Genomic DNA, 18,220 nt, shown 5'->3' on the forward strand with positions numbered 1-18,220 from the left:
CATCTGGCCACAACAAATGTGCCCCATCAGTGACCTGAAGGTCTTTGACAGCCTGTTTCTCCTGCACCCAACATGTTGGCTATCACAACAGATGGCTCACCCACCATCTAATTAATCCTGGACCTGGACGCATGCTGTTTACATGCTCTACATTATCTGTGAGTTTCATAATGTTTTGGCTCGTGATTGAGAACATAAGCTGCATAATAAAGACATAATGGGTAGAATACTCATAACTGCTCTAGGCTAAAAACCTACTTATTTAGGATTGCTTTTAATACTCTGTAGTATGATGACACTTTTATCTTATTTTATCTTAATCGATTTTGTTATTTTTTATTGTTTTCACTGTTCTTTTATTGTTTTTATTTGTTTTTACTTATTCTTCTCTTGATTTATTACCTGCTGTAAAGCACTTTGGTACACCGTAAGGATTGTCTGGCTGTGTAAAGGGCTGTATAAATAAAGTACATTCACATTTACATAAGAGGCTCAGTCAAACTGTTGCTGTGACTCCGTTGTTATCCTCAGCCCTCCTGACCGGAGCGACTCCCCCACAGAGCAGCACTCCAAGCCTCTCTCTCAAGTTTTTGTTGGAGCGGGTGAGATGGATTGCAGAAGGCACACAAAAAAATGACGAGCAAAGGAAAAGCATGCCTGCGCTCAGCCCTGAAGCAAAGACGGCATGGAAATAATAGAGGGAGATGGTGAGCAGTGTCACAAAAACTCAAAACTTTAACGCAGCAGATGACACACAGCCAGGCTAAATCAAAGCTAAATCAAAATCAAATCAAATCAAATTTATTTATATACCACATTTCATGTACAAAACAATTCAAAGTGCTTCACATAAAATAAAAGCATTGCAGCAGGGAGTGGAAGAAGCATTAAAAATACATAAAAGAATATAAAGAGAAACAAATAAAATGATTAAAATAAATTTAAAAACAAGCAACAGTCCAGATAAGTTCAAAGATATCGTGCAGATTTCATGCATAGACACATGAGAACAGAAATGTTTTTAACCTGGATTTAAAAGTGACTACATGTAGTGAGAGTTTAATCTCCACTGGCAGTTTGTTCCACTTGTTTGCAGCATAACAGCTAAATGCTGCTTCTCCATGTTTAGTCTGGACTCTGGACTGGACCAGCTGACCTGAGTCCTTGGATCTAAGAGCTCTGCTGGCTTTATATTCTCTGAACACATCACAGATGTACTTTGGGCCTCTGCAGCAAGATGTTACCCGGCGAGATGAAGCAGATGATGACAGCTTTCACACCACCAGACCTCCTCTCCTGCACCGGAGTGTGCGCAAGACGTTGGTGAGCACTCCCAGGACCGCCAAGAAGGCTGTGCCACTCAACCTCAGATCAGAGAAGTCAGACAGGGTTACAGGGGCCCAGCAACGATGGATCCTGGTGAGTTCCTCTCAGCTTCAAAGCTGAATGACTGCGCAGGGTCCCCGCAGGGGAAATTAAAACACATGAAAATCAGTTTCTGATCAATTTTGCTGCACATGAAAATAGCAATTAAGTATTAATTAGATCAGTCACCTTGCTCCTTCCCCATAATTAAGGAACAGTTGTCGACTTTAAATAGAGAAATTATGAAATTTCAAGTTGTTCTGGGGAACAATCTGAGCATCCAAGACTGTTATGTGTCTGTAAATGTTATGCTTGTAGCACCCAAGCATATGAATAATCATTGAAAAAAATCATTTTGGCTCTTCTTGCATCTTTTTGGGTGGGAATAAACCAATATTTTTGGAATTTTTGGAATTGGGCTATTTTTGATCATTTTAGGCAATGTTGCATATTTGCAAATGTGGGCTTTCCTGATTAATTTTGTAATAATACAATTTGGAGACCTGACCTCCCATTACCGCTGTGAAAGGTGGACAAAGCAGACCACACTAAACGAGACCAGAACAAACGAGAACAGACCACCGCAAAGCAGAGTGTAATTCACTGAGCCAAGAAAATGATGCTGTGACAACTGTCGGCACATAAAATGTAATGTAAAAAAATAATACACATGAATGTAAATAATGTATGTACATTTTAAAAATCAAATAATGTAATGTAAATAAAAATATAATGTAAATAAATAATGTAAATAAATAAAAAGCTTGTTGCGTATCTGCAACTGTGGGTGCTACAAGGTTAAATGTAAAACAATCCACACAGCAGTGTCTGGGTTTCATTCATCTGTTCTGAGATGTATTACTGGTTTATTCCATCCACACTATTTAACCAGAGAGCATTAAACCAGCTCATATTTTAAAGATAAAGCTAATTTAGCATTAAATTCCAGTTAAGATTTCAAATTGATTCCACTGTGTGAAGTCTACACTGAGAAAAGTGACTTTTTGGTGAAATAAACTCTATTAGTCATAATTTCTACCTTGTATTTTTAAGATTCCGTAAGAACTAGAGCTTCTTAAGTAAAATTAAACATTTTATTAACGCAATACATGAATTATGGGGGAAGAGTAAGTTTTACTTAGGTTTCCTCGTACAATTTAAATGTTCAATAGTTGTATGTACACAAACCTAGAAATACTACATAAACTTTACTCTGAAAGTGTATCGTTAAAATCTACTAAGTTACTTCATAACAGCAAATACTACAGATATATCAAATTTACTTAAAATTTTGAGTAAAATGATGTTCCTGCCTATGAAAAACAAGTAGAGTTTACTTAATTTAAATAAATATAACTTAAAACTTAGATGTAATTAAGTGAACGTTACTTAATATCTTCAAAACTGTTATGTTTTATGGTAAGTAAAATTTACTTGATATTGCAGCATTAAATATTACTTAAATCATCTGAGTGCAAATACTTACAAAGGGTTTTTTAAGTAAATCTTATGAGTTGTTTTTTTCAGTGTAGATATGTTGATCTATAAAGTAATTAAACAGTAAAACAAGACTAAAATAGAGTAATTAAATAAAGATGATTGAATTAATCTCTCTTGTAGATTTCAAACCAGATATTTTTCATTCTTTAAAAAGATAAACAAAAAAAAACAAAATTGATAACCGTTTATTATCAATTTAAAGGATAAGACCGGTTTTTTGACATTGGGCCCTTGATTTCACATTATAACATGATGTTCTACTCACCCCTGCTTGTTGTTGAACATTTGGAGCTGTTCTGAAGATATTCGCGAGGCGTCTGGCTGCTCTCTTGAGATATTCGGCCATGAAACGGTTTCCTATGGGCAAGCTTATACAGGCACAAACAATGCTGTTTATAATTTATTAATTACTCTACACTAGCACTGATAACGTGGAGGTGCGTCGCTTACTTAAAAAAATCCGGGTTACTAATTTTGAATTTTAGCCGAATGAATAAATAGGCAGCAGGTCTGTGGGCTGTCTGTGGTAGTAGCACCACGAGGAAGTCAGTAACACCCACTTTACGACAAAAAAAATCACAATTACAATGACCCGGATTTTTTTAAGTAAGCGACGCACCTCCACGTTATCAGTGCTAATGTACAGTAATTAATAAATTATAAACAGCATAGTTTGTGCCTGTATAACGTTGCCCATAGGAAACCGTTTCATGGCCGAATATCTCAAGAGAGCAGCCAGACGCCTCGCGAATATCTTCGGAACAGCTCCAAATGTTCAACAACAAGCAGGGGTGAGTAGAACATCATGCTATAATGTGAAATCAAGGGCCCAATGTAAAAAAACCGGTCTTATCCTTTAAGTTTCAAAATGGAGATTTTTAAAAGCAGACCCTGTAGGCAGCATTCGTCTTAACAGTTTATCTCATTTCTCTCCTGTTAAATTGGCCAAAATTTCTGGAGGTTGGCCTACAAGGGCGAAATAAAAAAAACTAAGCGGACAAAAAGAAGCCATTTTCTCTAATCCAAATAAAATTTCCTGATGAGTCGATGGTTAGAGAAATCTAAGAAGTTTGATCTTTAAACATTTTCGGAGCAGTCCCTGAAGGTAGCGTTCCTTGGCAACTACCATATATGGCAACGACTAACGGAAGGAAGTCCAACTGACAAAATCGACTCTTCTGATAAGATTATATTTCTAAAATAGAAAATACCACGAAAGATAAAAACCAATAACCTGAAGAAAATATCAAAACTAAAAAAAATAACAACTATGGAAGAAGAAAACAGTTATGGCGACAAAGAGAAGTCCTTATTGTTGGTTCAAATTCGGTATCTGGAGGAGCAGTTGGAGAGGTAAGACTGCACAAAACCCTGTTTAAACAGTCCCATATAAACGTAAATATGTGTCATATGTTTCCCCACTATTTTAAAAATATTAGAGTATTTCATATCAGTTAGAATAAATAAATTATGTTAGCCTTGATACTGTTAGCTCTGTAATATTAGTCAATGTTAGCAACCGATTAGCTTCTATTTTGCGCCTTTAGAGGATTTACATTGAATGAATACACAGGTTGTCATAGTAACAAGGTTTTTTGCGCCTTTAGAGGTTTTACATTAAATGAATACACAGGTTGTCATAGTAACAAGGTTTGGCTGTGTTTTTTTATTAAAGTTTATGTCCTGTTTTTGGTTTGAATATGTCTAAATGACTAAACATTATGTTGCTTACATTGATTTAGGTCGTACAATACTGTGCGGAAGTGTCCAGTAGCCATTTCTTTATATTTTCTTCCAAAGCAGCCAGATGTTCTTGTAATATTTTAAAGTGGTCCTGAGCAATATTTCAACAGGTTTTGAAGGCTTTCAAAGTTTTTGTTTGGGCATTGGCTGCCTCCTCACTTACTTAAATAATTCAAGCAGGAAAAACGGCTCCTAACTCAAGGGATGAACCAGTGTTGTGTCCACACAGAACAGACAACTTAGCAAAGAAGCCATTTTAAATTGGATCTTTAGGCACTTTGTTCCCAGCAGCCTGTCACAGAGACGCATCATTTGTTCCCATTTCTATGAAAAACAGCAAAGATAACACAGTCTGACAGACAGAAAACAGGATTTCTGCAGCAACAAGGTGATTCCCAAAGAGCTGTTAGCTGAAAACTTGGCATATCTCAGCATGGTGTGCAGTGTGTCCTTAAAACATTTGAGGAAACTGGACAAGTGGAGGACAGAAGAAGAAGTGTCAGGCCTAAAGAACTATCTACAGCAGATGAACAGGATCTGAAAGTGATGTTCTTAAGAAAGAGGAAAACATCCAGCAAAGACCTGACACAGGAGCTGAGAGATGCATCTGGACCTTCAGCTGATCCATCTGCTGTTGGCCCAAGCCTCATCAGAAATGGGCTCCATGGAAGGGTGGCTGTCAGGAAGCCGTTCTTAAGGAAGGGAAACAGGGAGAAAAGGCTGAGCTGTGCCAAAGGACACAAGAAGTGGGCTGAAAATCAGTGGCAGCAGGTCTGATGGAGGGATGAATCCTCCCCAGAGCCCGGAGCTCAACATTACTGAAGCAGTGTGGGATCATGTTGGCAGAGAACGGAACAAAAGGCAGCCCACATCCAAAGAAGAGCTTTGGGATGTCCTTCAAGAAGCCTGGAGAACTATTCCTGAAGACTCCTTAAAGAAAGGACAGAAAGCTCGTCTGAGAGGGTTCAGGCTGCGTTTGAAACTGTATTTACATTTATATTTGTACATGTTTGAAAAACTGATTGCACCTGTTTTCTGTTTTCATGGAACAGTACTTTCTATTAATTATAATCGGGTGGTGATGTATGAAAAATGTGTGTTTTTTTTTTTTTAGGTGTGACCAGCTCTGAGCAGCTGGAGCTGGTGAATGTTTGCCATTACTGATTAAAAACTGTCGTAAACAATGGAGGAATTATCCAAATAGTAAAAGTTAATAATTGATTGTTAATTGATTGATTGTTGACTGATGAAAACTCTGTTTCAACATCGATCAAGTACAGGTGATTTCTGCACAGATTCTTGCTTATAAACCGTTCATGTCCCTCCTGCTGCAGCTGTCAGCTTACATGTGATGAGCTGGAGAAGCAGCACGAGGACCTCAACCAGCAGTACGACGCCCTGGAAAAGAGCGAGAATGAAAAGGCCGAGCCTCTGAAACGCTTTGTGGCTGCCCAAGAGAAAAGGATGGAGGAGTTGTTGGATCAGCTGGAGGCTGAGCAGCACACTTTCAAACACGCCAAAAAGGCCCTGCAGCTGAAACACAGCAAGCAGAAGCAGGAGCTGCAGGAGAAGTTCGACAAACTTTACGCCAAGAAAACCATGCAGGGTGAGACGGTGACACACCTCACATTTGGGCCAAACGTGTCCTGGCTGATCTGGTCACAAGTGGACAGAACCCTCAGTGTGTGTGTTCACACCGGGCTCTACAATGAGCCCCCGTATGAGTCAGTGGGGTTACATGGCACTGAAAGGATCGGATTATTGGCTAAATTACAATAAGACTGAGTTATTAAGTTCATGTAGACACCTTAATCTGACAAGAAATTGGATCGAATTAAGACCCTGAGATAACTGGGTTGAAAGTCACACTAAACGTGGTTGTAGACTATTTTACCACCCGTACTCAAATTCCATTCTTCCATTCTTACCGTTCTGTATTTCTAATTTTTATTCTTTTATGTTATTGTTGAATGATTGTACTTTGCGAGGGAAGTTTTACTGGAGTCAAATTCCTTGTTTGTTTAGTCAAAACTGGCCAATTAAGCTGATTCTGATTCTGAAGCACGTGGTGAATCAGACTTTGCGTTCTGCGCATGTCCAGATGTTTTCCCGGGGTCGTGACCCGGAAGTCAAAGGAGACGATATTCCTGTTGTTGTCGCCGTCAGAAAGAAACAAACAACGCGATGGAGAATGCTCCGTTGGGCATCGAGTTTGTGCAACAAGCAGCTCATCACAGACCAAATGTAGAGGGACGTAGCTTCATCTGGCTCTGCGTTCTCCATCTTTCTCCAATGCCTGAGTTTGTTGTTGTTGGTGGTGGTGAAGAGGTCAACAGGAAGTGGCTCTATTAGCAATAGTTGACATGGGTACTGCGCCACCTATCATACCGGGGTATGACACGCTTTGTGCCTCTGATCCCATTCATTCACCGCCATATATCCAAGGAGAATTACCCTCGCTCAGCTCATTCTTATTGTAATTTAGCCAATAATCCGATCCTTTCAGTGCCAAGTAACCCCACTGACTGAGAGAGTGATAAAAGTCTTCATTAAAGACATCTATAAGCTGCTTAAAACACCTCTGATTCACATCTGGGGCAATGTGAGGTTCATATTACCAAAGAACCACTAACTTCTGTTTCTCTCAGTTTAAAATACACTCAAGACTCATCGAGTAAAGCTTTGCAAAGTTGCTAGTTATTTAAGTGTTGATCATTTTCCAGTGTTTCAGTTAGTTGGATATATTTGGTGCTACACCATTTCTCCAGTGCTGATGGTATCGTGTATGCTTCTTGTTTGGGTGAAACGGAGGTTTTCTTTCTCGTTTACCCCCCTCTCCTCCCTTCAGCTGGGCCTCTGAAGAAGCAGGAGAGGCAACTGAAGCACCTGAAGCAGCAGAAATCCAACTTGAAGTGGAAGAAGAAGCAGCTGGCCATTAAGAGGGAAGAGAAAAAAGTTCACCTTCAGAGTCTGAGGACAGCGTTCGACTCGAAGAGGGAAAAGTAAAGAGTTAAACTGACAGTTACCTGCTTAAGGTTTTCATGCCGGTCTTCACCCTTACTTTGTCGTTTCCGACAGTCGTTCTATGAAGTTGCAGGAATACATGGAGAGTTGTGTGATTGAGAGAGCCTCAGAAATCCTGGAGAAGGAGAGGGCTGAGCACAGCGAAAAGCTGAAGCAGCTGCAGGTCGCCCTGACTGTGGCTGGGACCCTGCGTGAGGACATAGATGAGCTGCTCGCCAGCGAGACCGAAATGCAGCGCAGCGAGCGGGACATGGAGAAGGAATTCATTGAAAAGAACAAGCAGAGATCCAGCTTGAAGAAGGTGAGGTCAATGGAAAATTAGGCTTCTTCAACGCTTGACTCACAGATACTTAGATATTAAAGGCACTTCTTTAAAGATGCATCATTTATTTATTTATTTAAAGTCTGAAAGCTTGTGCAAACCGAGCTCAGACTACCACACGCCGAACTGATCGGCTGTGTTCGAAACCACATACTACAGGGTTCCCACGGGTCATGGAATTTCATAAAAGTTTTTCCAGTCATGGAATTTGACCATTTTGCATGCACAGTCATGGAATATCATGGAATTTTCTTAACAGTTGTGTTAGCGCTTGCCCCTTAGCCACCACATATTAGCCTCGCATGACACGCTGTGCGAACAGCGCGATTTTGTTGCTTACTTTTTTTGTTTGGTGTATAATATTGTTTCTTACTGGTTATAACTACAACGCTTCACCAGAGATGGTTTGGTTTATATTCTCTAGAAAAACTGCGTTCAAGTATTTAAAACATTACAACAATACATGCCCAGTAATATTGTTGTAATGTTTTAAATACTTGAACGCAGTTTTTCTAGAGAAAATAATTGTTTTGTATATGGGATTATCGTCCATCGACTCTTTTGGGCTTTCACATGCGCGAGCCTACAACCAGCCGGTGAGTTACATGCTGTTTATAAAGTTGTTTTGTAACGTCCCCATGCCAGTAATGTGAGAACCATGCATATGGTTTTGATGGTAAGGCTTGTGACTTTATTGTCGGATGGGTTATAAAGTGGTGTGACGTTTCTGCAGTGTGCAAGTTGTTGTTTTACGTGGAAGGGTTAGCGCTTGCCCCTTAGCCACCACGTATTAGCCTCGCATGACAGGCTGTGCGGACAGCGCGATCTCCACACAGGGAGCGCAGATTTGCACCTGTCTGTGTCCTACTATCAGTATTTGACAACCTCTAGCAATGGAAACACGCTTCAAATGCCCCGGAGTTCCCCTTTAATATTTTTTACCACTTTTTTTTCTTAAATCTTTTATTCCACTTCAGTTCCGATCATAACTACCAAGTTTTCAATTATTTTAAAAAAAAATTAACCCTTTAGATGCCAATTTTTGTCATTTCAGAAATTAAGGAGTTTTTTTTTAAATCAGACATAGCAAAAAAATTAAAAATCCCTAAAAATCAGTTTTTTTTTTTTTTTTTTTTTTTACAGAAATTGGCATTTACATCATATAAACCAGTATTTAAAGGGTTAAATTTTTGAAAATAATTGAAAACTTGGTAGTTATGATTGGAACTGAAGTGGAATAAAAGATTTATGAAAAAAAAGTGGAAAAAAAGATTAACATATGATGTTTTTAGGTCGTTTTAAAAGAGGACAAAAATGTCCCTTTTCAGAAATTAAGTTGTGTTTTAAATCAGGTATGAGGGTTAAATTTTGAAGGGCTAACATCAGGAACTGTTGCTTATATGGGCAACGTTTTACCCCTTTGTAAGAAGTTTATTCTAGTGGTTCTGGAGCTAATATTTAAGATATTATACCCAAAGACCTTTTCCAAATTCTTTCTCAGCTGAACTGTATAACCGGCGATAAGAATTTGCTCTTCTTAGCAAAGCCAAAAGCAAATTGTTTGAGAGAGTCTTGAGTTTCCATTTCTTACAGCACATGCAGCAGGATCTATATTTAGAGTCTGATGGTGAGTAAAGGTGAGAAATCTCAGCAGCTCGCTGAATATTTTCAGAGCAACTCAGCCAGGGTTGTGTTGTTGAGTTGGTTGTCAGACACCCAAACCATATGCGTTATGTGTTTGACCCCCTTTAAGTCAAAGCTTTCCAGTGTTTTACTGGTGGCTTTCTTTTTTTAATCACTATTGTGGCTTTTATGCTGGGCACATAAGCTGCTCCAGATGAGATGCGTCTGTGTTTACTGAGGTTTTTTGAGGTGGGATTTTTTATCTGGATAGAAAAGATGAATTCGTTTGAATATGGAAAAAATATAGGTTTAAAAAAATATCCAAAGTGTAGATGCCAAGGCCTTAAAGCCTCGTCTTAACTATGTGTTTTTAATTAACAAAGTCAAAATAAAGAGAAGAAGGGCTGTAGAGCTGTTAGAAATTGGCCCCCCAAACATTGAAAGTCATTACTGAATCTTTTCTATTTTGTTTGCGATGACATCATCTCAGTAAATGAGGCTATTTTTAGATGTTTTTCACCACATTTTAGAACTGCGTTTCACGTAAACTGGTTAAAAAAATAATTTCAGGGGGCATCCGGATTTGAACCGGGGACCTCTTGATCTGCAGTCAAATGCTCTACCACTGAGCTATACCCCCACATGTCCACAAGGCTTTTACAACACTCATAAGGAAACATCCAGCAGGATTACCTGATAAACAGCTGCCTCTTCTCCCACATTCGCTCTAAAAAATAAGCGACCAGACGAACATTGGAGCTTTTTTTTTCACGGCTTCTGTCTGCGCCTGGGTTCTCTGAGCTTGTTTCAGTAAAGAAAAGTGTGAGCTGATGCTTTGAGACGAACATTTTCTTTACAGTGTTTTCTGTTTAGATCTTTCTTTAGCCTCAGAAGAGTCCAGGCTCTGTCCGCATTGAATAAAACAGATCCAAATCCAGTTTGTTGGCACAGAATAAGTAAAAAAAAAAAAGGGTTTTATGATTCATATTTCTGTTTTATACATGAAGAAAGCGTCTTATTTGTGCAGGATTCTCTGCTGCACCTGCACTGAGAGCACCGGCAACAGATAAAAGAGGAAGTTATTGTTGTTTTTGACGAAGAAACTTAGTTAAAAGCTGAGGCTAAGTGGAGAGAAAACACATTTGTTGTCAAACCGAATAAGCACAAGAGGTTACTGAAGCTTCTCCGTCCTTAAGAGTCAAAAGAAATATCTGTAAATGATTCAGGTTCTCCTATTTTCCAGCAGGTGGAGCAGCTCCAGATGAGGTTCCAGCAGCTTGTTGAGGAGAGAAAGGATTTGCACAGCCAGCAGCAGACTTCACTGGCCCAGATCGAGTTTCTCAGGTGGATGTTGCATCGTTCCACTGTCCATAGCTGAAGATTGGGAACCTTATTACAGAAGCTCTCTGTCCTGAGTCTGAAATGGATGCGTAATTTATCCAACTTTATTTCAGAGTGCTGCTGTAAAATGAGGGAAATTGGTGAAAATAAGCCCTTTATGCTCATCTGTTTGTGCTTTTCTTATCAGAAACAGAAAATACATTCAGCCTCAGACAGACTCGTTCTAAACTTCATCCTTTTTTAAAGGAGCCATGTTATTTGTGTATTGATTTGTCTCGTCCTTTGAGTTATTTTGGCTTTTTCTGTGGTCTTAACTATTTCAAAGTAATTCGATTTACTCTGTTTGGTCTTTTCAGTCGATCCTTTGTTTTTGCTCTGTGTTTAGATCCTGTCTTTACCCCTCTGTGTTCTCTGTTTGTTGCCTGTTTGGTCCTCAGCTCCACTTTTCTCACCAGTCCTTCTGTATTTAAGCTCCTTGGTTGCTGATTGAGACGGTTCTCGGCAGGTTATTTCGTCCCCCAGAAAAGTCTTAATCTGAAAACTAGGGCTGGGCGAGTTAACTCGTTATTATCGCGTTAACTCGTCAATTATTTAACGCCGATAAATATTTTATAGCGCATTAATGCATTTTTTTTAAATTATTATTATTTTTTGGGGCTTTTGTGCCTTTAATGGATAGGAAAGTTCAGAGAGACAGGAAGCAGGTGGCAGAGAGAGGGGGAACGACACGCAGCACAGGGCCATCAGATGCGGGACTCAAACCGGGGCCAGCTGCAGCGAGGACTATAGCCTCTGTACATGGGGCGCCTGCTCAACCCACTACGCCACAGACCACCCCTGTTTTATTATTTATTTTATTATTGTAAAAGTCTGTTGCTCACAGGCTTTTATTTTGTAAAAGTCTGTTGCTGTCTGCTGTGGAACAGGAAAAGAAAGTAATCGGCGGATCCACCAAACATGGAGAAGGGTACGGAACTTTTACTCGGCCATTTTCATTTTAAAGTTCTTCCAGACGGCGGAGTCGACAGAACCAAAGTCATCTGTAAACTCTGCCAAGTTGAATTGTCTTCTCAGCGTAGTAGTTCCAGTCTAAAATATCACTTAAAGGCAAAACACACAACTGATAGCAGCAAGTCATTCAAGGAAACAGACAGTGGAGCGAGGCTTCTACATAAAAACTACAGAAAGATGCTGATGTTAAAAGTGTGTTTGCACAACAAATGTTATGGCACTTTCATTCATATGGCAGTACATTTAAAATAAAACTAAATGCTAAAAGCTATTCACTACTTTTGAATTCATTTTTGGATTTTGCGTACAAATGTGATTAATCGTGATTAATCAGGGAAATGTTGTGATTAATTAGATTAAACATTTGAATTGTTGCCCAGCCCTACTGAAAACCTCAGGCAGTCAGTTCATCAGCTTTTTTCTGGGGTGCTTTTGCACATCTCAGAGAGAGAACGGACAAATTGTTGAGTGATTTGTTGCGCATTGTGGTGCCTTGAGATGGCTGAGCAATAGCTTTGAGTGACGCTGATTGTTGACATTGTGTTCTTTGTCTCTGTTGGGTTTTCAGCAAGCATGTGGGCTTGTCATCTGAGGAGTGCCGTAAAAAGCTGGCCAACATCAGGCAGCTGGAAACTGAGCTGCAGAAGGAAGAGAACAGGTGCAGGAAGCTGGAGGTTGTGAAGCACGATGCAGCCATCATTTTAAGACACATCTGCTCGGTAAAAAAAACAACATTACTGTTCCCTGTGTTGTCAGATTGGAGACAGAGGGCTGAGATGTTGTAATATCTGTGAAGATCTTCCAGAAAGAAAGGATGATTCACAGCCGGGAGGTCAGATATCCTAACATCTCTGGCAAAAAGTTCTGGAATCATCGTTCTTGGTGGATGTTCTTTCGGGTTGTTTATTTCGTAAACAAATAAACAAATCACAGATATGAGACAAAACTTTTCCCTGAACAGTTTAAAAAAAATGAATTTAACCCTAATTTTTTTACAGAAATTGGCGTTTACATCATGAACCAGTATTTAAAGGGTTAAATTTTTAAAAATACTTGAAAACTTGGTAGTTATGATCAGAACTGAAGTGGAATAAAAGAGCTATGGAAAAAAAAGTGGAAAAAAATATTAAGGTATGATGTTTTTAGGTCGTTTTAAAAGGGGACAAAAATGTCAGGTTAAAGGTTCTTTTGTAAGAGGAAGCTTACATTTCTAACACGAATATCTGTGTCTGTGAGATGACGTTTGTTGTAATCTGGTGTTCAGTGTTGTTTATGCAGCTTGTAATTGCTGTGTATCGTGTGTTTTCCGTCTCTGCAGGGCACAGAGGAAGAGGAAGACCGTCAGTGGATGATTAAGAGGCTTCTGGAGATCCTGCATAGTTGCGCCCCGCAGGCAACAGAGTCGACCCTTCGTGATTCCTCTAAGAAAAGCTCTGAAAGCGGGAAGCTGCACACCTCTCACTCCGAAGCAGTCAGGTACTGGAATCCCTCTCCACCAGTAGGGTCTGAGTATGAAGCGTTAAATTAGATTGTAAAGGCAAGGCAAGGCAATTTTATTTATAGAGCACAATTCATACACAAGGCAATTCAAAGTGCTTCACAGCTACATAATATCACAAGAAGGCAATAAAATCATTAAAAAGAAATAAAAAATGCAAATTAAAATTAAAATGAAAAAAAAAATAATAAAAATAAATTTAAAAACCCATTAAAAATAATAATTAAGTAATTAATTTAAAAGTGAAGAGTGCAGATAAGATACTTTAAAGGTGGATCTTCATCAGTCGTTCAGACATATCTGATTATTCCTGATTATTGGCTCTGCTGCTTTGATCTCCCACACCCATCAATATCCCATCAAATTTTCTCTCATCTGTTTTTTATTGTTTTTTTTTGTTTTAAACATAATACATCTGTTCATTTCTACACAATATTAACAGTGGAAGCACAATATGAACTCAAAACCCCTTCAACCCTGTCGAGCCCTTATTCCCCATATAATGAAATCATATGTACATACATAGTCACATTCATACATTCTTGTACACATAAATACACAAGGGTAGGGAATATATATATATATGTATATGTATGTATATATATATATATACATGCATACATTTAATTAAATCAGGACACTAGCACACTGGAGCTGATTAACACATCTTAGCTGGAAGTAATGGGGTGAGCAGGGATAAATTGAGAAAAAAGAATTTATCTGTAATCAGTCGTCGAGGTGAATAAGGTTTACATGGCATGTGAGAGCAGATAGGATTGCGAAAATGAGACCTTATTGTGAAGAAAGATCCCGAAAGTGTTCGAGGAAAGGTCCCCCACACATTCAAAAACCTTTTGTATCTCCCATCAAACTTAAAAGTAGAATAAGAACGTAAATGCTTAGTTCGTAAAGGAGGAAGATGTTCAGATTTTTATTGATATTTGGAGACACACTCAACGCCACTAATTCAAACTAAGGGAAAATATAGAATCTGCAGTCAGAACGTTTCCATCCAACCAACAGGTCTGAAGCAGAATGTTCTGTGTGGTGAACCACAGAACTGAGCCAAAACCACAGTTCCTGAAATCCATATTTCAAAGGATTTAAGGCCGATGAAATATGAAGAAGAATGAATCCAAACACACTTGATGTTATTTGACTTGAACCCGAGGGATGTGGGCATTCATTCCACTCTGTTACACCATAACGTTACAATCAAAGGTTTGAAATGTCAGGAACCATAAATGAGAAAACGAGCAGGTTGAAGTTGGTTTTCCATCTTTTTTTAAGATTCAGAATCGCAGGCTTTCAGTTAAAAATGTGTTTCTTAACATTCATAAACTGGTTTTCCTCGTCGTAGAAATGTTTCTTTTAGGGCTGGCGAGTTAACTCGATAATAACGAGTTAACTATTATTATTAATTAATTTTTTATTTAACGTCGATAAATATATTATCGCGCATTAACGCAGGTTTTATTATTGTAAAAGTCTGTTGCTCACAGGCTTTTATTTTGTAAAAGTCTGTTTGTCTGCTGTGGAAAGAAAGTAATCGGCGGATCCACCAAACATGGAGAAGGGTACGGAACTTTTACTCGGCCATTTTCATTTTAAAGTTCTTCCAGACGGCGGAGTCGACAGAACCAAAGTCATCTGTAAACACTGCCAAGTTGAATTGTCTTCTCAGCGTAGTAGTTCCAGTCTAAAATATCACTTAAAGGCAAAACACACAACTGATAGCAGCAAGTCATTCAAGGAAACAGACAGTGGAGCGAGGCTTCTACATAAAAACTACAGAAAGATGCTGATGTTAAAAGTGTGTTTGCACAACAAATGTTATGGCACTTTCATTCATATGGCAGCACATTTAAAATAAAACTAAATGCTAAAAGCTATACGCTACTTTTGAATTCATTTTTTGGATTTTGCGTACAAATGCGATTAATCGTGATTAATCAGGGAAATCATATTAATTAGATTAAAAATTAGAGTTTTAGAGTTTTAGAGTTTTAGAGTTTAAAATCCATAAGCCGGCAGATATGCTGTGATGTTTACTCTGCTGGTGCCGTTTGGCGTCTCTTAGGAGGCTCAGAAGGAGGACTGAGGGGATGCCCAGCGTCTTCCACCCGGCTGACCCGTCTCCGCAGGCAGGACCCTCCGACTCTGCCGACTGCCGAACCAAATCCAGTCAGCTGTGAGAAACTGTTTTTTTATTCCATACAAAGTCAAAGTAAAGCTTTTATTCACTTCAAACTGCTGATTCTGCTCTACTTCTTACCAAAACTTCCCAGTTTGCTTTGCCACATTTTACAGTGTTTATGGTTTACCCACGAGGTGGAAAACAACCACCACCAGCCGGTCGGACCCTAACTGCTGATTGTAAAAGTGGCCTCCTAATAACGCGACGTCGATGAGGCTGAAGCGAGGTTAAAATGAAAGTTGGCAGGTGGCGTTTTGGTGAAGCAGCGACAGCGAGCGCCGCGGCGTGTCGGTGCCACGTGGACGCAGAACATTCAGCCGACATTAGTCTGTGGTTCTCCAAAGGTTAGATTTACAAGAAGCGCTAATGAATGTTTGGAAAGTGCGTGAAGAGGGTTTGGGAAAATAAAAACTCCAACGTGTTCTCAGGACTGCTTCACACAATATTCTTGATTGTATAATATCTCAGAAATAGTAGCTTTTGACATCCATCCAGTTTGTTTAGGCTTCAGTTACGAGGAGCGGCAAATGATTTCCAAAAAAATCCCATGAATTCCACTGAAAATGCAGATAGCTGTTCCACATTTAAAGCAACGATCCTTCAGCATCCTGAGGTCCTCGTGAAATATCTGCGATACACTACAGGAGACCTCGGCTGTGTTCGAAACCACATACTGCATACTGCATACGCATCGATCAGACAGTATGCAGAGCGTTTACCCACAATGCATCTCGCTCCTGCCCGAGCCGAAATCAGCCGGCCTGAAGCTGATTTCCCTTTAAGCTCTAAACTCTGTAAACTTTAGCAACATTTGAAACATTTTCAGGTGAGAAAGTAGTCGTTTAGATCCCCTACGTGTTGAAAACTTGACAAAATACCGGCTATTTACAATTTTGGTCCCACGAATTCGGTGCTACTAAAGCTAGCCGCAATGAGCAACGCACTTCTGGTTATTTTCACAAAATAAAATACCCGTTGCCTTTTATCATAGGGAAAGCCATTACGATACAATTGGTGCTTTTGTTTTGAAAACAGGAAGTGAACCTACCCTCGTTGTAGCTAGCTTGAAACTGCCGTTTTGACAGGAAATGACGATCGGCGACGTCACGTTACGTTGCATCTTGGGTAGTTTGAGTATGAGTAGTAACCTCATGATGCATACCCAACATTTCGGAGACTCTAGTATGCATCCGGGAACTTCTCGCTTACTAAAACTTGCATACTAACTCAAAACGTTAGTATGAGTAGTAGGAGAAGTATGCGGTTTCGAACACAGCCCTCTTCTGTCCAAGTGACCCACTCCATTCTGCCCATCTCTTCCTCAGGCTCCGCCTCTTTTGACATCTGTGGAACTTAATAACCCTCTGAGGACGTTATGCATCATTAAAGAGCACACAGTAAATAACCTCAGCTCAGACCACACACCAGACTGGAGATTTTATTCCCAAAATACCTACATGTTCCTCAGATACAGCTGATCACTCTTTAAGGAGCCGGACGGTTAATAACACCACTGAGAACTGAGCTAATCATACGTCAGCTGTCACTCCATTCGTGTGTTTTGAATTTTTAGAGGCTACCAACAAACTTTTTGATGCAGCTTCTGGTGGCGTTTGTGTGATGATATTTACTTCATGTTGTACCTACATTCCGGACGAAATCGGAACTAACATATCCGTAGCTATGCAAGGCCTACATAACCTTCAAAAGGCCATAGGTCAAGACAATAATGCTCAAGGTCTCGACTTGAGACCATGGTGGCACATCCTAATGTGAATTGCAATACCTATTCTCTGTGTCATGCTTCTGCTTTGCCTATTTACAATGTGCATTATTCCTTGTCTTAAATCAATGATTAACAATACGATGGCAGGGCTGTTTTCTAACTATGTCTTACTTCTCCAACATGACCCGGAGTAGCTCAGCAAGGATGCTACAGTCTAAGTGACACCTATACTGAAAACACATTATGTGAATGGTACTAGGTTGATGTTGACTCGTGGTATCTAAAAATGAAAAACAGGAGGGAAATGTGGGAAAACTGTGTATAGATTTTCATTTTGAGTAAACAACATTTTATAGACAGACATGAAGTGTGTGAACTTTGCTTAGTGTGATACAAAGTAATTCAAGGGAACTGTGAGAAACAGGGTGCTCTGGTCTTCCCACGTAGGAGAATGTGCAACAACTCAACACGTGAGGAACTAGATGTCCCAGTGAAACAGTTGTTGCATCTTGCTCACAAGATTGTTTTACGTATGCTGATTGTAACTAAGCTGTGTGATAAAAAGAACTGCACGGGGAAAGTCGGATGGACTCGTTTTTTCTCTTTTTTGGGAGGGAATAATACTAAGGACCATAATGATCACAAACGGTAACACAAGTTTTATTTGTATTATTTCTATTATAATTATAATTCAATTAATAATTATTCTACATATTCTAATTCTACATATTAATAATTCCTCTGTAACGGATGGAGATGTGACTAGGCTGACTACAATGCATGTACAGTACTTTTAAGATATTCAAGGTAAGTAGAGGCTGGGATATTAAATGTGACCTGTTTTAGAGATATTGCTGTGTCAAATTTGCA

At 39.3% G+C, this 18,220-nt stretch overlaps 1 protein-coding gene and 1 non-coding gene across 2 annotated transcripts; one reads left to right on the forward strand and one right to left on the reverse strand.

Annotated features, from left to right (window-relative positions):
• Positions 1-4,135: 4,135 nt before the first annotated feature.
• LOC142382710 (uncharacterized) lies at positions 4,136-15,622 on the forward strand. Its single transcript, XM_075468832.1, has 8 exons — positions 4,136-4,218; positions 5,943-6,214; positions 7,457-7,610; positions 7,687-7,933; positions 10,821-10,921; positions 12,498-12,648; positions 13,248-13,405; positions 15,508-15,622. The coding sequence occupies exons 1-8, from the start codon at positions 4,136-4,138 to the stop codon at positions 15,620-15,622; spliced, it is 1,281 nt and encodes a 426-aa protein (XP_075324947.1).
• On the reverse strand, positions 10,146-10,217 carry trnac-gca (transfer RNA cysteine (anticodon GCA)). Its single transcript has one exon. It is a non-coding gene; the product is annotated as a tRNA-Cys (tRNA).
• Positions 15,623-18,220: the final 2,598 nt, after the last annotated feature.

The sequence above is a fragment of the Odontesthes bonariensis genome, chromosome 6, assembly GCF_027942865.1.
Source record: "Odontesthes bonariensis isolate fOdoBon6 chromosome 6, fOdoBon6.hap1, whole genome shotgun sequence".
Lineage (NCBI taxonomy): Eukaryota > Metazoa > Chordata > Actinopteri > Atheriniformes > Atherinopsidae > Odontesthes > Odontesthes bonariensis.

Excerpts from the sequence above, each read along its gene's own strand:
- LOC142382710 (XM_075468832.1), top strand. The coding sequence starts at position 4,136 with ATGGAAGAAGAAAACAGTTATGGCGACAAAGAGAAGTCCTTATTGTTG. Across the intron at positions 7,934-10,820 it reads AGAGATCCAGCTTGAAGAAG|CAGGTGGAGCAGCTCCAGAT; the intron begins GTGAGGTCAATG and ends CCTATTTTCCAG. Across the intron at positions 13,406-15,507 it reads TCTCACTCCGAAGCAGTCAG|GAGGCTCAGAAGGAGGACTG; the intron begins GTACTGGAATCC and ends GGCGTCTCTTAG.